This window comes from Drosophila takahashii, chromosome 3R (genome assembly GCF_030179915.1).
Source record: "Drosophila takahashii strain IR98-3 E-12201 chromosome 3R, DtakHiC1v2, whole genome shotgun sequence".
Taxonomy (NCBI): domain Eukaryota; kingdom Metazoa; phylum Arthropoda; class Insecta; order Diptera; family Drosophilidae; genus Drosophila; species Drosophila takahashii.
Window position 1 is genome coordinate 8,462,529 of NC_091681.1, and position 16,047 is coordinate 8,478,575.

The 16,047-nt window shown below is 41.1% G+C and overlaps 1 protein-coding gene across 1 annotated transcript; it reads left to right on the plus strand.

The window, feature by feature from the left end:
* The first annotated feature begins 2,720 nt into the window (after nucleotides 1–2,720).
* Nucleotides 2,721–5,733, plus strand: LOC108055210 (uncharacterized). Its single transcript, XM_017138480.3, has 4 exons — nucleotides 2,721–3,122; nucleotides 3,337–4,185; nucleotides 4,299–4,878; nucleotides 5,160–5,733. Exons 1-4 carry the CDS (start codon nucleotides 2,812–2,814, stop codon nucleotides 5,652–5,654), a joined length of 2,235 nt encoding a protein of 744 aa, XP_016993969.2. The 5' UTR covers nucleotides 2,721–2,811; the 3' UTR covers nucleotides 5,655–5,733.
* The last annotated feature ends 10,314 nt before the right edge of the window (nucleotides 5,734–16,047 follow it).

Sequence of the window (16,047 nt, forward strand, 5' to 3'; positions counted from 1 at the left end):
CTAATTTTTATGAGTCAACCACACATTTTCCATAATTTGTTTTTCATAATGTTCCTCTATTTTAACAATTTGTTTATTTTTTTTAATTGTTGATACTATCGATAGTATCGATAGTGACCACCATCGATTGCCAAAAACATCGATGGTGTCCACTATCGATTTTTTAACAACCCTTTATTAACGTGAATGAACTCATTAAAAACTTATATATTTTGTAGTTTGGTTTCCACAGAAATGATTTTACTACTTTGTTATTAAAGAAAAGTAAAAAATCCTCCAAATAGTTACACAAAATAGCCCGGATTTTTCGCAGTGCACACCGCATTGCTGGACTTGTTCATCAAAGTTGGCTCGAACACAAATGAAAGTTTCGAGCCGCAGCCATGAAAGATGCATGGCGTCTGGCGATGGCCTGCCTGCACACTCACCTGCTTCTGACCCTGTCCATCCCGCCCATGTCCTTCTGCCTCTGACATCGCCTTTGTAAAGTCAACAAGCCAAAAATCCTTAGAAAAGAGAGCCCCAGCCCGGCCCGGGAATGCGGCAAATGCAAAAGCAAAGTTTCGGCTAAACTCTTTTGTGGCATCCATGCCAACCAGAGAAAGGGGAACTCGGTCGTGTCGCGACTGAAAGTTCCATTTTTTCTTCGAGGCAGCACCATTTCCGGTTTATAACGTCCCTTGGGCCAATGCTGCAAACATGTCTGTAAAGCAATCGCGCCAACTTTTTGGCCTTTTCGCCTGGAGGCTACCGGCAGGACTTTGCTGCCTCGAGACGAACGGCACGTCGTAAATTTCAAAAATTTGAAAACAACAGCGGCAACAAGAAATACTTTTCACGCGCTGACCGAAATTATTTTAAATCACCTGCTGCCCGGCATTTATCATTAGAGACCGTCCGGCAAGGCGCTCTCCCTAACGACCGCAGCCAGTCTTGAGTTTCAGCTGAACTCAACTCCCAGGACGACTACAACAGGAGCGAGATTTGCGAAAGAGCACTTTATTTTGGCCAAGACATTGCCACGCCCCCATGTCCTCCACCGCCCACTCCAGCCATCTACTGGCACTCTTTACCGCCCACCATCACCACCCCCACTACCACCCCACCCACTCATAATGTTCGCTGCTTCTGATGTTATTTCGCCACTCTCGCGCTGGTTTGTGGCTAGGGGGAAAACTGTTTTGTTATCACAGTGATAAATGGAAAATTATTTTGAATCGAGCAACTACTTAAAAGAATTCCCAAAGGTTGTAATAAATTTTGTCACACCCGCCAACACACACATATATATAAAACCGGGAAGGACATGCGAGGAAGGACAAGTTGGTAAGACCGAATCCGAGTTGAGCTGGCTTGGTAATGTCCTTCCAGATAAAAAGGTGATTGACGAAGCGAAAGCAAAAGTCATGGTCGAACTTCCACTTAGCAATGCAGTTGTCGTTTACAGAAAAGGGCAAAAGATGTGGGACGGTGCTGAGAAGTGGGCTGAGAGGCGAATTTCGTCCTGGCATGCACTTAATTTGTACTGGGAGCTGGGGACAAGGAGCTCCACTTCCACTGGAGAGAAAATCAACCCAGGGTAAATTCTCAAAGCCAGGAATTTCATAGGTCCACACCGTGGAAAATGTCCTCCGATTTTGGCAGTCCTTGGATTTTATCTAATAATTTAGTGACAGAACTGATTAGTATAGCTGCCAAAAAGGAATTTAATGATGCATATTATTGGTTCTGATCTCGCATTTGCTATTAGATTAAATGTGCAAAATATTTTAGCGTTGACTATAACATAATATATTAATGGAGTTTAATACACTTTTTCATTTAAGTAAACATATTTAAATCTCCCCTATGTGGTTTACATTCCTTACCCCTTTAATTGGCGAGCGAAATTATTAAAAACCACTTTCTTCACACCTTCGATGTTTTTTATATCCCACATAGATACAAAATTATTAAATTAAATAAATAATATAGGTCTAATCAAACTGAACGTCGTATGTTTTGGCACGGTGCAACATCCAAGAGGTAAGAGCATCTGCATATACACGTACCATAGAAACCTCTTCCCAGACTTGGGGGTCATCACCGATCCGAGCACAAAAGCACCCGGACAAGACGAGCACACTCAGCGAGCAGCTCTAACAACATCTATTTTTATTTCATTAGGTAGAAAAATAGCCGGCAAGGTGAAGCCCCTGGCAGCTCCGCCATCAAAACAAAGCGCTGAATATTGGGTGGACGGGGCGGACGAAGCGGTTCTGGCCACAAAAAGAAACTGTTCCGTGCTTCTCAATTAGGTTAGCTTAATTTAAATTTGCTTCGAGTGCTTGGCAAGTGCTTGTGAGACATTAGCAGCAAATATTAGCAAACGCTTAAAGTGCGCCTTAAGTGGGGAATATCCCTGGCAGGTTTTCTCAAATTATCCGTTACGCACGGAACGGAGGGTAATTGGACAGTAATCATTTATATCGTTTTTAACAAAACTAACAAAAAATATAATACGGAATTAAGTTTAACAAGAGGAAATGACACCGAAAGCCTTTTATACCTCAATATTTACGCAATAAAAGTATTTACTTACCAATCAACACTATGTATTCTTTATTCATATATGTAAATCAATAACATATTTGTAGAAGATGCAAAAAGATTTTCAACTCTGCAAGTTATTAAAATTAACGTAATAAATGAAATGTTTTTACTATGTAAATAAATTGTAGACTCATCAAGGACTTCCAGAAACTAACTTCAAAATAAGACCTTAATCTTACAAACAAAATACAAGAATTTACTCAAAAAAAACTTGTCAAAATGGACTTTGACGATGAGGAGGAGGCTGTGCAGCCGCACTATGCACAGAAATTTCGGGCTCCAACTGATCCGATTCTTCTGGCTACGTATGAGCTCTTCAAGCCCTCGCCGCAGACCTTGAACCTGTACAGTGAACGGAACCGCGAGCTTTTTGCCGAGGCGTTCATTGACGGAAACTTGGACACACTGGGAAATCTGTGCGTTAAGAGTTTGGCCAAGCTGGGCGTCCGGGGCATATCACCAACCTTGCAGGAGAGTCCACAGCTAATGAGGATATTTTATGACGCCCTAGATGTGGAGTTACCTTTGAGGTAGGTCCTTTGAAAATAGTTTCATATATATCGCAGACCTAAGATCCTGGAAATAATTATTTTTTGTAAAATATTACCATTTTAAGAGTATTTTTGTACTCTATATATTTTAAAATAAGTTCCTTACAAATAATACTATTTCATTCAATCCACCCGAGGGCGCCAATAATTTTGACTTTGTGTGCTAAACCCATAGTAATAAATTTAATTAAAGGGAATGCTATTTGATCGACGACCAGCGCTTTTGGCGACGCGTGGTGCTGAGCAAGACGCTGGACAAGACGTTGCACCTGAAGCGCTGGAACGAGTTCGACTGGAAGTCTGAGGGCGTGAGCAGAAAATTTGTGGAGCAGGTGGAGTCCTGTCCCGTGAACGTGAAGCCCGAGAAGAAGCTGGCTCAATTGGCTGAGAAGGTTTGGGAGTACGTGAACTCAATGCACGTCCGTAAGCTGCAGGCGATGCCTGACTACGCCTTTTCTAAGTACCTCGAGAGCGAACCCGAGGAAGATATAACCTCCGAGTCTTCCGACGAGGAGGATATTTCCAGCGATGAACCCGATACGGATCTGGGAATCGATGACGAGGGCGAGGAGGAGCAGGAGTCTAGTTCAAGTAGCGAGGCCGCCATCACTTTCTGGCATGCGGAATCCGAGGACGAGGACACGATCCGTAAGAATGCGCGACGTCAGCGCAATGCCAACCGCCAGCTGGCTCGGGATGCCATCGCCAGGAAACGGGCAGATCGCGTGGAGCGCAAGAAGCGGCGCCAGGAGAAACTGATCGCCTTGAAGAACCCGGATCGGTTGGCCAAGAAGAAAAAGAAAAAGAAGGAGCCGCCCATACAAGACGTGTTTAGTATCAATGTTGCGCCAGAAGTTGCCGATGATGAGGACACAAAGCCTGACAAGCGCAACAAGCAGCTGATGCTGGAGCGCATCAAGCGCTATGACTATCCGGATATTCACTGCCATCATATCGACCTGGGATTTGTGCGCTTTTTCGGCAATATGACGTCGTTCACACTGGAGTTTTTGGGACCACCGGATGTGAAGGACTATCAAAGGTAAGACCAGTACTAAAATTATAGTTAGAAGTAGGTACATGTAGCTAGAGGCGCCACCAGCTTTTGACTTAAATATTTAAAATTTTCCATTATATTTTATCCCCATCTTGCAGCCGATATTTGAAGTTCTCAGACGGTGATATGGTGCGTCTGAGCAGAGGCTTACGCTGCCTACCGAACCTGCAGACCTTCAAGCTGCGAAACAGCCGCTTGAATCTAAAAAAGTTTCGCATCCTGGCCCGCGCTCTGCAGACCTTGGATTCTCTGGAAGAGGTGGATTTCGGCTACGCCCATATGACGGATGAGTGCAGCGAAGGGCTGTCCTATTTGCTGAAGCGCCCAAGGATGTACCGCATTATGCAGCTGGAGTACAATCGACTGGGCTCCAATTCTGCCCTGGTGCTGGGCGAGGCCTTGAGCCAGTCCCAGGAAGGGGTTCTGGAGTACCTGGGCCTGGCCCACAATCCGCTCAACGAACTGGCCCTGCACTCGCTCATCACAAGCATCATCGGCACCCCGCATGTGATGGCCCTCAACATCTCGGGGGTCGACACTACCCAGGGACTATTTGCCCGTGACATAGGCACCCTGCTGCGCAGTCACACACCTCTGATCAGCCTCGAAATGGCCGCCATCAACATAGGCAACTCCCAAGGAAATCAAATACTGAGGTCTCTGGAGAAAAACACCCGGGTAAGTATTGGACTCTTTTAGAGTTGCAAGCACTAAGAACAAACATAAATTAATTAAATTTTAATTGGATAAATCATAGAACTAAGCTACACTTATACATTTTACTAATTCAATTCAAGTTAATTTAATACACAAGTTCGGTTGCTAGAAATACGCTGCAAAAAACCAATGGTAAATTTGATAAATTTGCATGTCGCTGTTAGGTCACCAACCTCATTCTTTGGGTTACCATAAAGTTGCCAAAGTAATACTTAAGATAATACTAGCATCTTTACCTCAAGGTCTTGTACGTGGACTTGCGGGAGTGTGATCTGACCGAGGATCAGGAGTTCGAGGTGGACGTGATTGTGCGTCGTAATAACTATATACTGGAGAACTTTCACCACGGCGAGAATCTGTGTGCGGTGGTCAAGGAGCGACGCCATCCGATTGTCCAGCGGATCGAGAAGGATTTCGCGAGGCGCAAGGCGTGCCAGGAAGTTCGCCCCAAGTTCTCGAGCTCCAGTGTGGAGTCCATTCCCGAGGTGGTGGAGGAAAAGAAGGAGGTGGAGGAGGAGCGGGATATCTGGGCTCTTCTGGCGCGCTGGAACCAACCAGCAGTACCCGAAGTGACTGTCGAAGAGGCGCCGAAGGAATCTCCCAGCCCCTCGACGGCCAAGCCACAGCCCTTTGTCTACGAGGCCAACAAGTTCGATCTGGAGCAGTTCCGCGAGTCCGTCTTTCTGCCGGGTCCTGGCAATCGTTTTTTCTACCTGCAAAAGAACAAAACGCCCTAGATGTTTTCACCACCAATAATTGCATAACATTGTACTCTGAGTATATTTTCAAAGCATTAAAGGGTCCGTTTAGCCGGCAGCAGGGTCCCTATCTCGAGGGCTTGGAGCGTCGTTCGACCTAATGGTCACTTTAAACCTTTGCCATAAAGTGCCGCGCTGGCATAAACTGGGATCTAATTAAGTCGCTGGCGACGTGTTTGCCTTTGGGCCACGCCCACAGTTCCGGGGGCCACACCTCATCCGAAGGTCATTGCGAGTGCACTGCCAATGCAACAAAGTTGGGCAGTTTGCATTTAAGCAGCGCAGATTTGGGCAACAGTGTCGCCAATTTAATGCTGTTTCCTCGGCTACTCCTGGCGTTCAGACTCCCCAGCCAATGTCGCTGACACTGGGCTACTGAGCCATTAAAGGGGGAGTATGCACTAAAAGAAATCGTTTCCTATACTTATTTTGGAGAGAAAGAACAATTAATTAATTAATTGCTCGATTTCGATTTGAAAAAATTAAATAGTAAACTAAAGGTAATATTCTCTTCTTTGCGTAATGTGAACTGCATGTCTGAATAATAACATAACATATCAAATATTTTATTCAGGGACCGTAAATAACAGTTATTTGTGATTTTTATTTTAAAAGGCCTACTGAGATTTGTACAAGTTTTAATTAACAATTTAACTGATTTTTATGCACTTTATAGACATGAACAAATAACAGTTAATTTGCTTTCCAGATTTGTTGACATGCATATACTTTGTGGACAAGAGTAAAAAGAACGTTATTTTTGACGTTTAAAACAAAATATCACAGTATACTTTTTAAAATAAAAATCTCAAATAACTGTTATTTAGGCTCAGATGACACATTCAATTTTTAACGTCAATTTATTGTAGCAATTTTTCTTTAATGGGACTTCAAACGAGCGCGAGAGAGAATCAAATATTTTTGACTGCTCTACCAATAACACCAATTATGGAGGCGCAATATCATATTAATCCTAACTCGCTTGCACTTATTTAACTCACAGAAATGAAAAATTGTCACAATAAATTGGGGCTAAAAATTGAACGTGTCATCTGAGCCTTACGGTCCCTGATTTTAATTATTTATTATATACCCTTGCAGATGGTCAGTCAGAATTTTGAAACGCAGTGAAGTAGAAGTTTCCTGTTCGATCTATCTCTGTCCGTCTGTCCGTCCGTCCGTCCGTTTCTACGCAAACTGGTCTCTCAGTTTTAATGCTTTCAAAGAACTCATTTAAAAACTTTATATTATTTTGATATTAGTTTCACAGGGAAAATTATACAACGTTTTAGGTGCCGTTTTCATATAAAAACGTTTTAAAAATAAAAATAAAAAAAATTTTAAAATGCAAATTAAAATAAAATTTGTATGAAGCGTTTTACTTTTTAAAATGTTTCACCCCTTGTTTTGCACGTCTAAAAAATCGAAATCTTGGGACTTTCAAATAACTTTCGAAGAAATTGAAATTTATTTAGCGAAGTCTTTGTTTTTCAGTGAAAGAGGGGGTGCATAAAAGCAGATTGAGCTGTGCTTAGAAGTTCTTCTTGTTAACAAAGCCAAAGCTCAGCGAGTATAAACAAATTAATGCATATGCCGGTTCGCCCGAGGTAATGTGTGTCTATCTACCAATTGGGAGACGTTTCCCGGGAGTGGGAGTTTTATCGAGGGGGTTACGAGAAAATAGGCGAGTTGGGGGATGGGTTCACGGTTCAGGACTGCCATGAAAGAAATATGTGCTCTTGTAATTCAACTTATCAACGCGCCGAGCCACAAACTTTTCTCATCTACTTAACGCAGATAAGCGCCTGCCTTTTTCGCCATGTTTACTGGCTTCTAATTTGCCCAGCCGCAGATGCAGACTCATAGACTCGTAGACCCCACTGAGACACTGGCGATGCGTTGATGGCGTTAACTTAATTTTCAGCCGGCACTCGACTCGACTCGAGTCCGGGAAGGGAAGAAATGCGGATAAAAAGACTGGCAAACATTCCGGCGGATTCGGTGGCCTTTTTCTGACTTCTCTTGTGTGAAATAAAATTAACTAAATACGCTCACGAGTAACATTCATAATAAACATTAAGCAGCAAGGGCGAAAAAAGTCGAATAAATATAAAAAATAATATTTGGCAGACGACTCCTTTTTGCGATTACGATTCCCTGGCAGAGTGGCCAGCGTTTTTGGGCTTCGCCGGGCTGTGGAATCGGGTGAAATTATGGCATAAGTTACTTAGAAGTAAAGCTGGTTTCCTTCTCCTGCTCCTGTACCCAGAACTCTGACGAAGCCACCCACTTTGGCAGCTCCCCGATGGCATCAACTTGGCTACACTTTACTTTTATGTGGCGCGCTCGGAATGTACTCGCTGGCCAAATAAAGATACAGATACTGAGATACGAAGAGAGCGCCCAGATACAAGCACATTTGTAGCGATAAGCGTCATAAAGTTATCGTAAGTAAGCGCCGAAAAAAGTCCTCGAAATAGAATAAAAAAAACGGAAAAGGAGGGATTACAGGGGGGACTGAAATGTTGAATACTCTAGCAGGAAAAGGTGTATTTATGCTATTTATGCTTTACTAAAGCTGGTACTGTAACTTAATAATAATAAATTAGCTAATAAATTTTATTGTAAAGGCAACCTAATAATATTTAAATAGTTAAGCAGAACCCTTTATCATTTAAAAAAAAAGGAGTTTTAAATGAATAAACTTAAAAAATTACTAGGATAAATTAAAAAATTAAATATTTCAAACGTAGAATAATGCTACACAAAATCAACGAAATGAACAAAGATAAAATACCTTGTCAAGGGTATTCAAAGTCAAGGAGGAAGCGCACCGAAGCCACAAGTTGAAGGCATCTTTCGACTTGGAGGGGCGGGCACAAATAAAACTATGACACGGACGTAACTTTTAGCACTCCCATCAGCCATTCCCACTTGGATCGAGGTTCTGGGGTCCAGCAGCAAGTCAATTACGCAATGCCAGCCAAGTTTCGCGCTTTGTTTCTCCCAGAGTTGTCAGTTTAATGAAAGCTTTCCCAGCACATCGACGTATCTGCTAAATGGCCGAGGGTGAATCCGTGAGATTTATTTGGTCTGACTTACCGGAGCTTAAAAAGTCTAAACAGCTGCGTTCTGGGCAAAGTACCCATCTAATTTTTTACTTGTTGAATATTTAAATAGTGCTCCGTTTTGGGGTAAATGAAAAATGCAATTATTAATAGTCCCCCCCTGAAAATTGCCGGAGCCTCAAATCTAATTAGTTAAATAGACAAATAAATACATTTGAAATTGTAGTGGCATGAGAGAGAAGCAAATTAACCCTTTAAGTTGCATTCCTAAATTTGAGACACTATCAGAAAGGTGTAGCTACTATTTAAAATAAAATACCATTTTACCTCTTTGTCAAACAAAATTAGCAAACAATTTATTTTAAAAAAAATGTTAACTGCTCTTAATAATCAGTGCTGGTTGGAAATCCCTTTTCGATGCAATCACTTTAATTTGGCCGTGAATGGGTTAATTGCAACGACGGAATTTAAGAAATGCCTCACATGAATTCGCACTTATTGCATTCGAAGGATTCCAGAGTGACTCGCAACTTACTGCATTGTCTTGGCACATCGTTAATTTGCTGTGTACATTAAGTCGGTGTAATGGCGATAATCTGCTGGGGAATTAATTTAAATTGCTACACTGAATGGGGGCAAGGCTGAGGTGTATCAAAAAATCAAAAGGAAAGCCATCCGACGGCGAAAAAAACACAAAAATCTCATTGAATGCAAGAGAAATCTTTACAATTTAATTCACTGGACCCATCAGCAGAAGGGGAGGAACTTCAGCCCTCTGCCTGTCGTTAATAAAACAACATATATCCGAACGCTGAACATTCACATGCGAACATATATATGTATATTTATATATATGTATGGACCCGAGTCAAGCTGTGCTTAAATGACAAGCGGACATGCATAAGTGACAGTGAAATGTTGCACTTGCAGCTGCAAACGCAAAAGCATCGGTTTGGTCTGCTCTGGCCCTCCAACTGGGATTCTTGTAATCGTTGGTCATCCATTCAGGTAAATAAATATGCGCTTTAATATATTCGCACATTTCGCATATGGACGCGCATATATGTATGTACAAGTAGCAAGTGGTTTACCTCGGGAGCTTCCATTGCAGCTCCCGTCGCTTCTTGAAATGATTAAAGAAATGCAAAAATATTTCTGGTAATTACTGCAATTTAAGTTCATTTTATTTGGAAAGCGACACCTTTTAATAAAAACAAAGCGCCTGCGGCTTACAAACAAAAACATCTTACATCTTATGTTTAAGATGGGTGTTAAGTGAACAGTGGCAAACAAGGCCATGAATATTTATTTACTCTTGTGTTTGCAATGTTTACTGAAAAGTGATACTATGTGTATGTTATTTGTTAAATTTCTAACAACAATTTCGAAACTGCTACAAAATCTGTCTTTGCCTATTTTATGGGACCATAATGATTGATTTATATGATAACTCTGATACTCTGATAAAAAAAAATATAATAAATCCAAAGAAATCCAAATATGAAATAAATTGTTTATGACGTAAAATATGTTAAGTAATAAGACTACCAATGAGTCTAATATTTTCGGACTTGCTTCAAATATTTTCAAGTTAAATAATTATGTGGGCACTTCCACCAAAAATTCCACCAAGCCAAAAAACTTGAAACTTGAAAAAAACATATTTCCACATGATTTTGCCGCCATATTAGTTTTTAATTAGTTGGATCCTGAGCTAAACTAAAATTTTGAGTATAATTTGATTATTTTTTTGACAAACCCCATCAATATACGCAAAAGTTAGCTTTTAACTATTTTTTGTTATTTTTTGGACTCGTCTTCTGTTCTAAATTTATCCTATAGAAATGCTAATATGTGACCTTTTCCTGTACTGAATGCTTCATTTACATGTTAAACTATTAAGTTAAAAGCAATACACCCAGCAATTGAGGGATACAAGTAAAGAAATCCATTTTACAAAACGGTGAGAAAAAATGTCCCGGTCGACGTGTCCCGAGCGAATGTGTTTGAAGCTGCATAAAAAAAAACGGCAAACAATTTTTGAGTAAAACCAAAGCCATTTTAAAGCGACATGTTTTGATAACATTCTAAAAAAAATTCGCATTCAAATATTCCAACAGAATTAGCTAAATTATGGTGTTGAGTGAACTTCCCCGAAATCCACTTCTATTTTTGTCCCGAGCGAATACTGCAGTTTTTTAACGATATCTTAAAAACTAAAAGTGGTAAAAAATCAAGATTTTTACACAAAATAGAGCTTTGAAAGAGTGAAAAGAATAATCCATTTTTATAAAATTTAAATATATTTTTTTCCCATTTTTTTTTTACTTTAAAGGTGTTCAAATGTCGCGAGCGACAATATGAAAGTGCCAGTATTTAATATGTTCTTTATTAAATATTACGTTTTTGTTTTTAATTCAAATAGATACTAAAAGTCTTTGCATTTAATATGCATATATTTATTTTCACTTATATATAATAAAGTATAAAAAGACGAAGAAGGTTCATCATATTAAAAATGGGTAAGTTAAAATTAAAAAAACATGCCTTATGTAAAAGAATAGGAATATAGAATAAAGGTGTTTGACCTGCAGCCAACTGTTGCTCCCACCACACACTTCCTCCATTTCCACCCACACCTGTCCATTTAAGGAGAGAGTCACTCCATTCCATTCCCTTACACATATAGCTGGCAACTGAAAATGCAGACTGCGCAGACGGGAAATGCATTGCACTTCCGTCATCAAATAGCAATTTTGCAAACATTTGCAATTACTTTTCCGAGTCGATCCCAATATTGTATTGATTCCGTGCAAACATACCACGGGAATGCAATTTTCCATCACCTCAGCGGAGAAAAGGGGACAGAAAGAATGCTCATCATATTAACACCAAGCGGCATGAGGTTCTTCGACTTTTTGCCATCAGAAAGTTGTCAAGTCAAATGTCTAAAACTAAAAGCCTTAAACTATGCAAAACTCCGGTCTCGCACCCGGAGCTTCGTAGGGAAACCCCTTTTACGGGACAAAGGCGAAAATCCCCGGGGGAGCAGAGCAAACTAAAAGCCAAATCAACCCGACGGTCCGGCGTCCAAACAACAAATGGCGGTCACAACCATTTCAGTGAGCATGTGTGATTGCAAAAAAACCAGTATGAAAACGAACTTTAGAAAGCAGAAGCACAAATACTCTGGCGGTATAGCCGATAATATGTAAATCCCCTTAATTAGAGTTCCGTTCTAAGCGACTGAAAATGGAAAAATATCATATTAGTTCCTATTTGAAATTAAAGAATGATTCTCTTCAGGTGGTTTATTCATGTTTCTGCAGCTACAATCGATCCGCTTTTCATGCGTTACTAAGAGCTGAGAAAAATTCGAATACCCTCAGAAAAGGTAGAAAAAAAAAGGAAAACAACTGGAAACTTTAGTTTGTGACATCCGGTCCATTTAGCCGACGACGACAACAACCTGGCAGCAATCAGGCGCATTTTCCGGCCCGGCTACTGGCTGTGGTTGTCATGCATTTTAAAGCACTCTCCACAAAAGTTGATTTCTCTTTTGACCCATTATGAAATTGCTCTGGCAATTTTGCATAAACAAATTACAAAGCAAACACAAATGCTGACCTTTCGCCGCACAGGGCAACTGGGACCTTGGAATGGGAGGCCGGCGAAGTGTGGTCCCAGAATCTCTGGATCCTGGACTGCGAAACTCACAATCAGAGCCAGACGACCTGCTTCTGCTCTTGTCAGTTACTGGGTAACTTTTTATCTGCCTGTTTGCATAGGATCAAAACAGAACGGGAATAGCGCGTGCATCCCAGGGCAATTTTATTGAGTCCTTTAAGTTTTTAGTAAATAACACAAAGGCAGCTCAAAGGCGACAACAAATTGGCAGTGAATGTGGCCCAGTGCGTAGCATTTGGATGATCAATGGGACACGAAATGGGTTTGGCCGACCGGAGAGTCCAACTTCTGAAGAATTTCGCACAAGTTTGCTTTAATTTTCAGCTGAATTGATTTCCATTAAAACCCTCCGGGGGTGGAGTTATAGAGCGTCAAGCAGTTTGCCATGCAAATGATGCATAAAGTTTTGGGTCTCCACCAGAATGTGTGTGTGTGCGAGTGAAGTGGTTGACCTTTGATTGGTAGCTCGATAAAGTTGGCTCGAAACGCAAATTAAAACCTCAAAGCGGTCAAAGAAAGTTGGCTAGAATGTGTGTGTTCGACTGTTAATATGTTCCGGAAAGTAGTCATCCTGGAAGATATCAATAGATTCGAAAGTTAGTTGGCTACTATCTGAACTTAATCATGCACTTGCATTTCATATTTTGATAAAGCGGGGATTTTTTCACTTTTCAACCTCAAAATATCCGGTTTTAAGAGCCCTTGACTTTGGCAACAATTAGCATAGTAACTACCTTGGTAATCCGGAATTGCAATTACCATCGCTTCCAAAATCGTATCCCGTAAAGCCGTATCCCGCCTAACTCGAATTGGCAGCAGATTAATTATGATTTCCAGATTTCCACCGAGTCGGCTCGGCAGAATATGCAGCATATTTGCAATGTGGCCACAAGCAATTGAAAGGCATATAGAACGTGTGCATAATTCAGTTCAACTGTCTGCACTCATCTTGGCTGAAATTTGCAAAATGGACTCGAAAAAAGGAGGCCAACCCGAGGGACTGGAGGGGCTTGTTGTTATGACCATTGATGCATTGAGGCCAAGCCGACCGCATGCAATGGAAAACTAAACTATGACAGCAAGAAAACCCATCACAAATTGATGGATATCCATCGATGAAATGGAAAATACATTCAATAAGTTTTAGACAAGTTTTATCCATTACACCAAATGAGAGCACACGGCAAAGAAAGCTGAAATTTGTCGAAAATAAATTTCGAATGTTAGAAAATGTTTGGGGGAGGTGGCTGGCATGCTAATCTACTGAAGAATCCAAAGACAGCAGCTCAGGTGTCCAGGTACTCAGGTCGTTCTCAGGTGGGCGGGGCAGCAGCATGTAAATATTCTGCCCAAATGCCCGAGAGTCTTTGGGTGGCTGAGCCTAAGCGAGGTGTAAGCCTGTTTTTATGTTGTTAACCCATTGAAAAAACGAAGGGAGAGCTCGACGAGAAGCCTGGGTAAAAGCACCGGGATTGCTGCACTCGAAAAACTGTGATTGCTGTTGAATCCTTTTCGTTAGTTTACTGCCTATGATTCTTGTTATGTTTAATATTATTTAAAATCTAGTTTATTGATGCTGCCAACTTACTAAGAAGATTTTGGAAACGCAATACCTTTAGGTAAATATATTTAAAAATATTAACATTTTTTAAGACTTTAAATTTCTAAATTTCTTGTACAATCGGTTTTGACTCATTCTTATTAATCGTTCTTAATTTAAGAACATTTTTCTTAATTTGACTATGTTTTTACAGATTTTAAAATATAATTTCTATTTCTTGTCAGAGATAAAGATTGTGCTGATTAGTTCTGAAAATACCTACATTCGATTTATTCAATTAAGTTCAATTTAATGTTAGGTAGATTTGGAAATATTACCCTATCTTAAATTTGATTAACTGACATTTTTCAGTGCACCTATGCTGCGTCTACGACATCTGCATATGCAGGCAGGATCCAGGAACTAAGGACAGGACACGCAAAAGCGCAGCACAAATATTGACCAAACTGCTAAAGCATTCAAAAACGGCCAACAACAATGCCCTGGCAGGACAGGACAGGATGGGGGCACTGAAGTGGAAGCCAAATCCTCCGTCTGGACCTGCAGGAGAGGGGGGTCGAGGATCGAAGGATATTCCCACCTTTCCGTTGGTCCTGCACTTCATTTGCGTGCTTCTGCTTGTTTGATTTGCTATTCTCGCTTTCGGTTGCACTTAGCCATATTAATTTTCGAGTCGATGCTTCGATTTATTATGGAAATAGCGCTGGCTTCCAGCAGCAGGACAATGAGCTGTGGCAAGGATTTGTGCCGGCGCTGGATCAAAGCAATACCGGAAACAGGAAACTGCCAACGGAAATGTACTTTGTCTTTTTGGCGGCGACGCCGTAGTTGGAAAATACTTGGGGCAAAGTATGTCGAGCACAGGCACTACCAGCAAAGCCAACAGAACCGGCAACAACAGGGACGATGGCATTGCCATGAGGCTTCCCCGTTGCCGAAGGCCCATTTGGATAGACGCCAAGCCAACTCAAGTCAAGTCGGGCTAAGGCGGGCCAGGCAAAGGAAATGTCTTGCACTGAGAGAAATATTTTTAAAGATAAATAATGTTTGAAATTGGCATGGTTATGAATGTAATGTTAAATTTCAAAATGTTGGGTATAATTGATATTATTTTACTAGTAATAAAATTTTAAAAGGCATAAAAAATATTATAGAAAGTATTGTTAAGATGACTTTCTGCCAAATAACTAAACAACAAGTAAAAACATATTATTTATTTACTGTGGACTTCCAGCACTTTCCCCGCGACTTCCTGATGCCCCCTCCCACACCAATGCTGCATTTATGCCTCTTAACAAGAATATTTGTCATTTGCTGTTAGCATTTTGGCTTAATGCGAAATTAAATGAAGTGGATTTACATATTTCGTAGCTGGCTGTACTTTTAAGTACACATGGCGGGGACGATCCCCCACGATCCCCTGCCCGGAAGAGTGGGTCCCTTTCCTTGTGCTGGCATGTGTAGGAAAGTCCTGGCGCCTTCGCCTTCCCCCCTCCTTTCCCCGAAGGCGTGTGCTTGCAGCTGCTGCGGAAAATAACTTTTTAATGAGATAAACTCGTTGATTTCTAGATTCTGTGCGCTGTGGTTTCTTGGGTGGACCGTCGTCGGAGGAGCCTTTCCCCCGCGGATTACACAAAGATGCAAAATTTTCTGTGACAAATTTATTTGTGTGCCGCATTATATTGCCCCGGCTCTCTCGTCCTTTGGATTTTATAAATCCTGCCTGGGCTCGTGTGTGTGTGGGAACTTAATGAGCTAGCAGACTGTTAAAGTAGCTCAACAGCTGCTGTCGCCATTGCAGCTATTCCGTTTCTTGACTCAGCCGCTGTCCCGAAATTAAATTCAAATATTCCGCTTCTGTGAATGTGCCTGCGTTATAATTTGCCAAAAACTTTTGCCATTTTGGCAACTCGACAGTTCTGGAATCTCCGCCACAGAGCAAGGAATAAGAAATGGGCCAAATGTTTTGGTCGCATTTAAAAATAAATGAATGCGAGTAGCGTTTCTCCAAGGAGTCGAAAGACAACTGCATAGATATATGCATATGTGCTGTAGC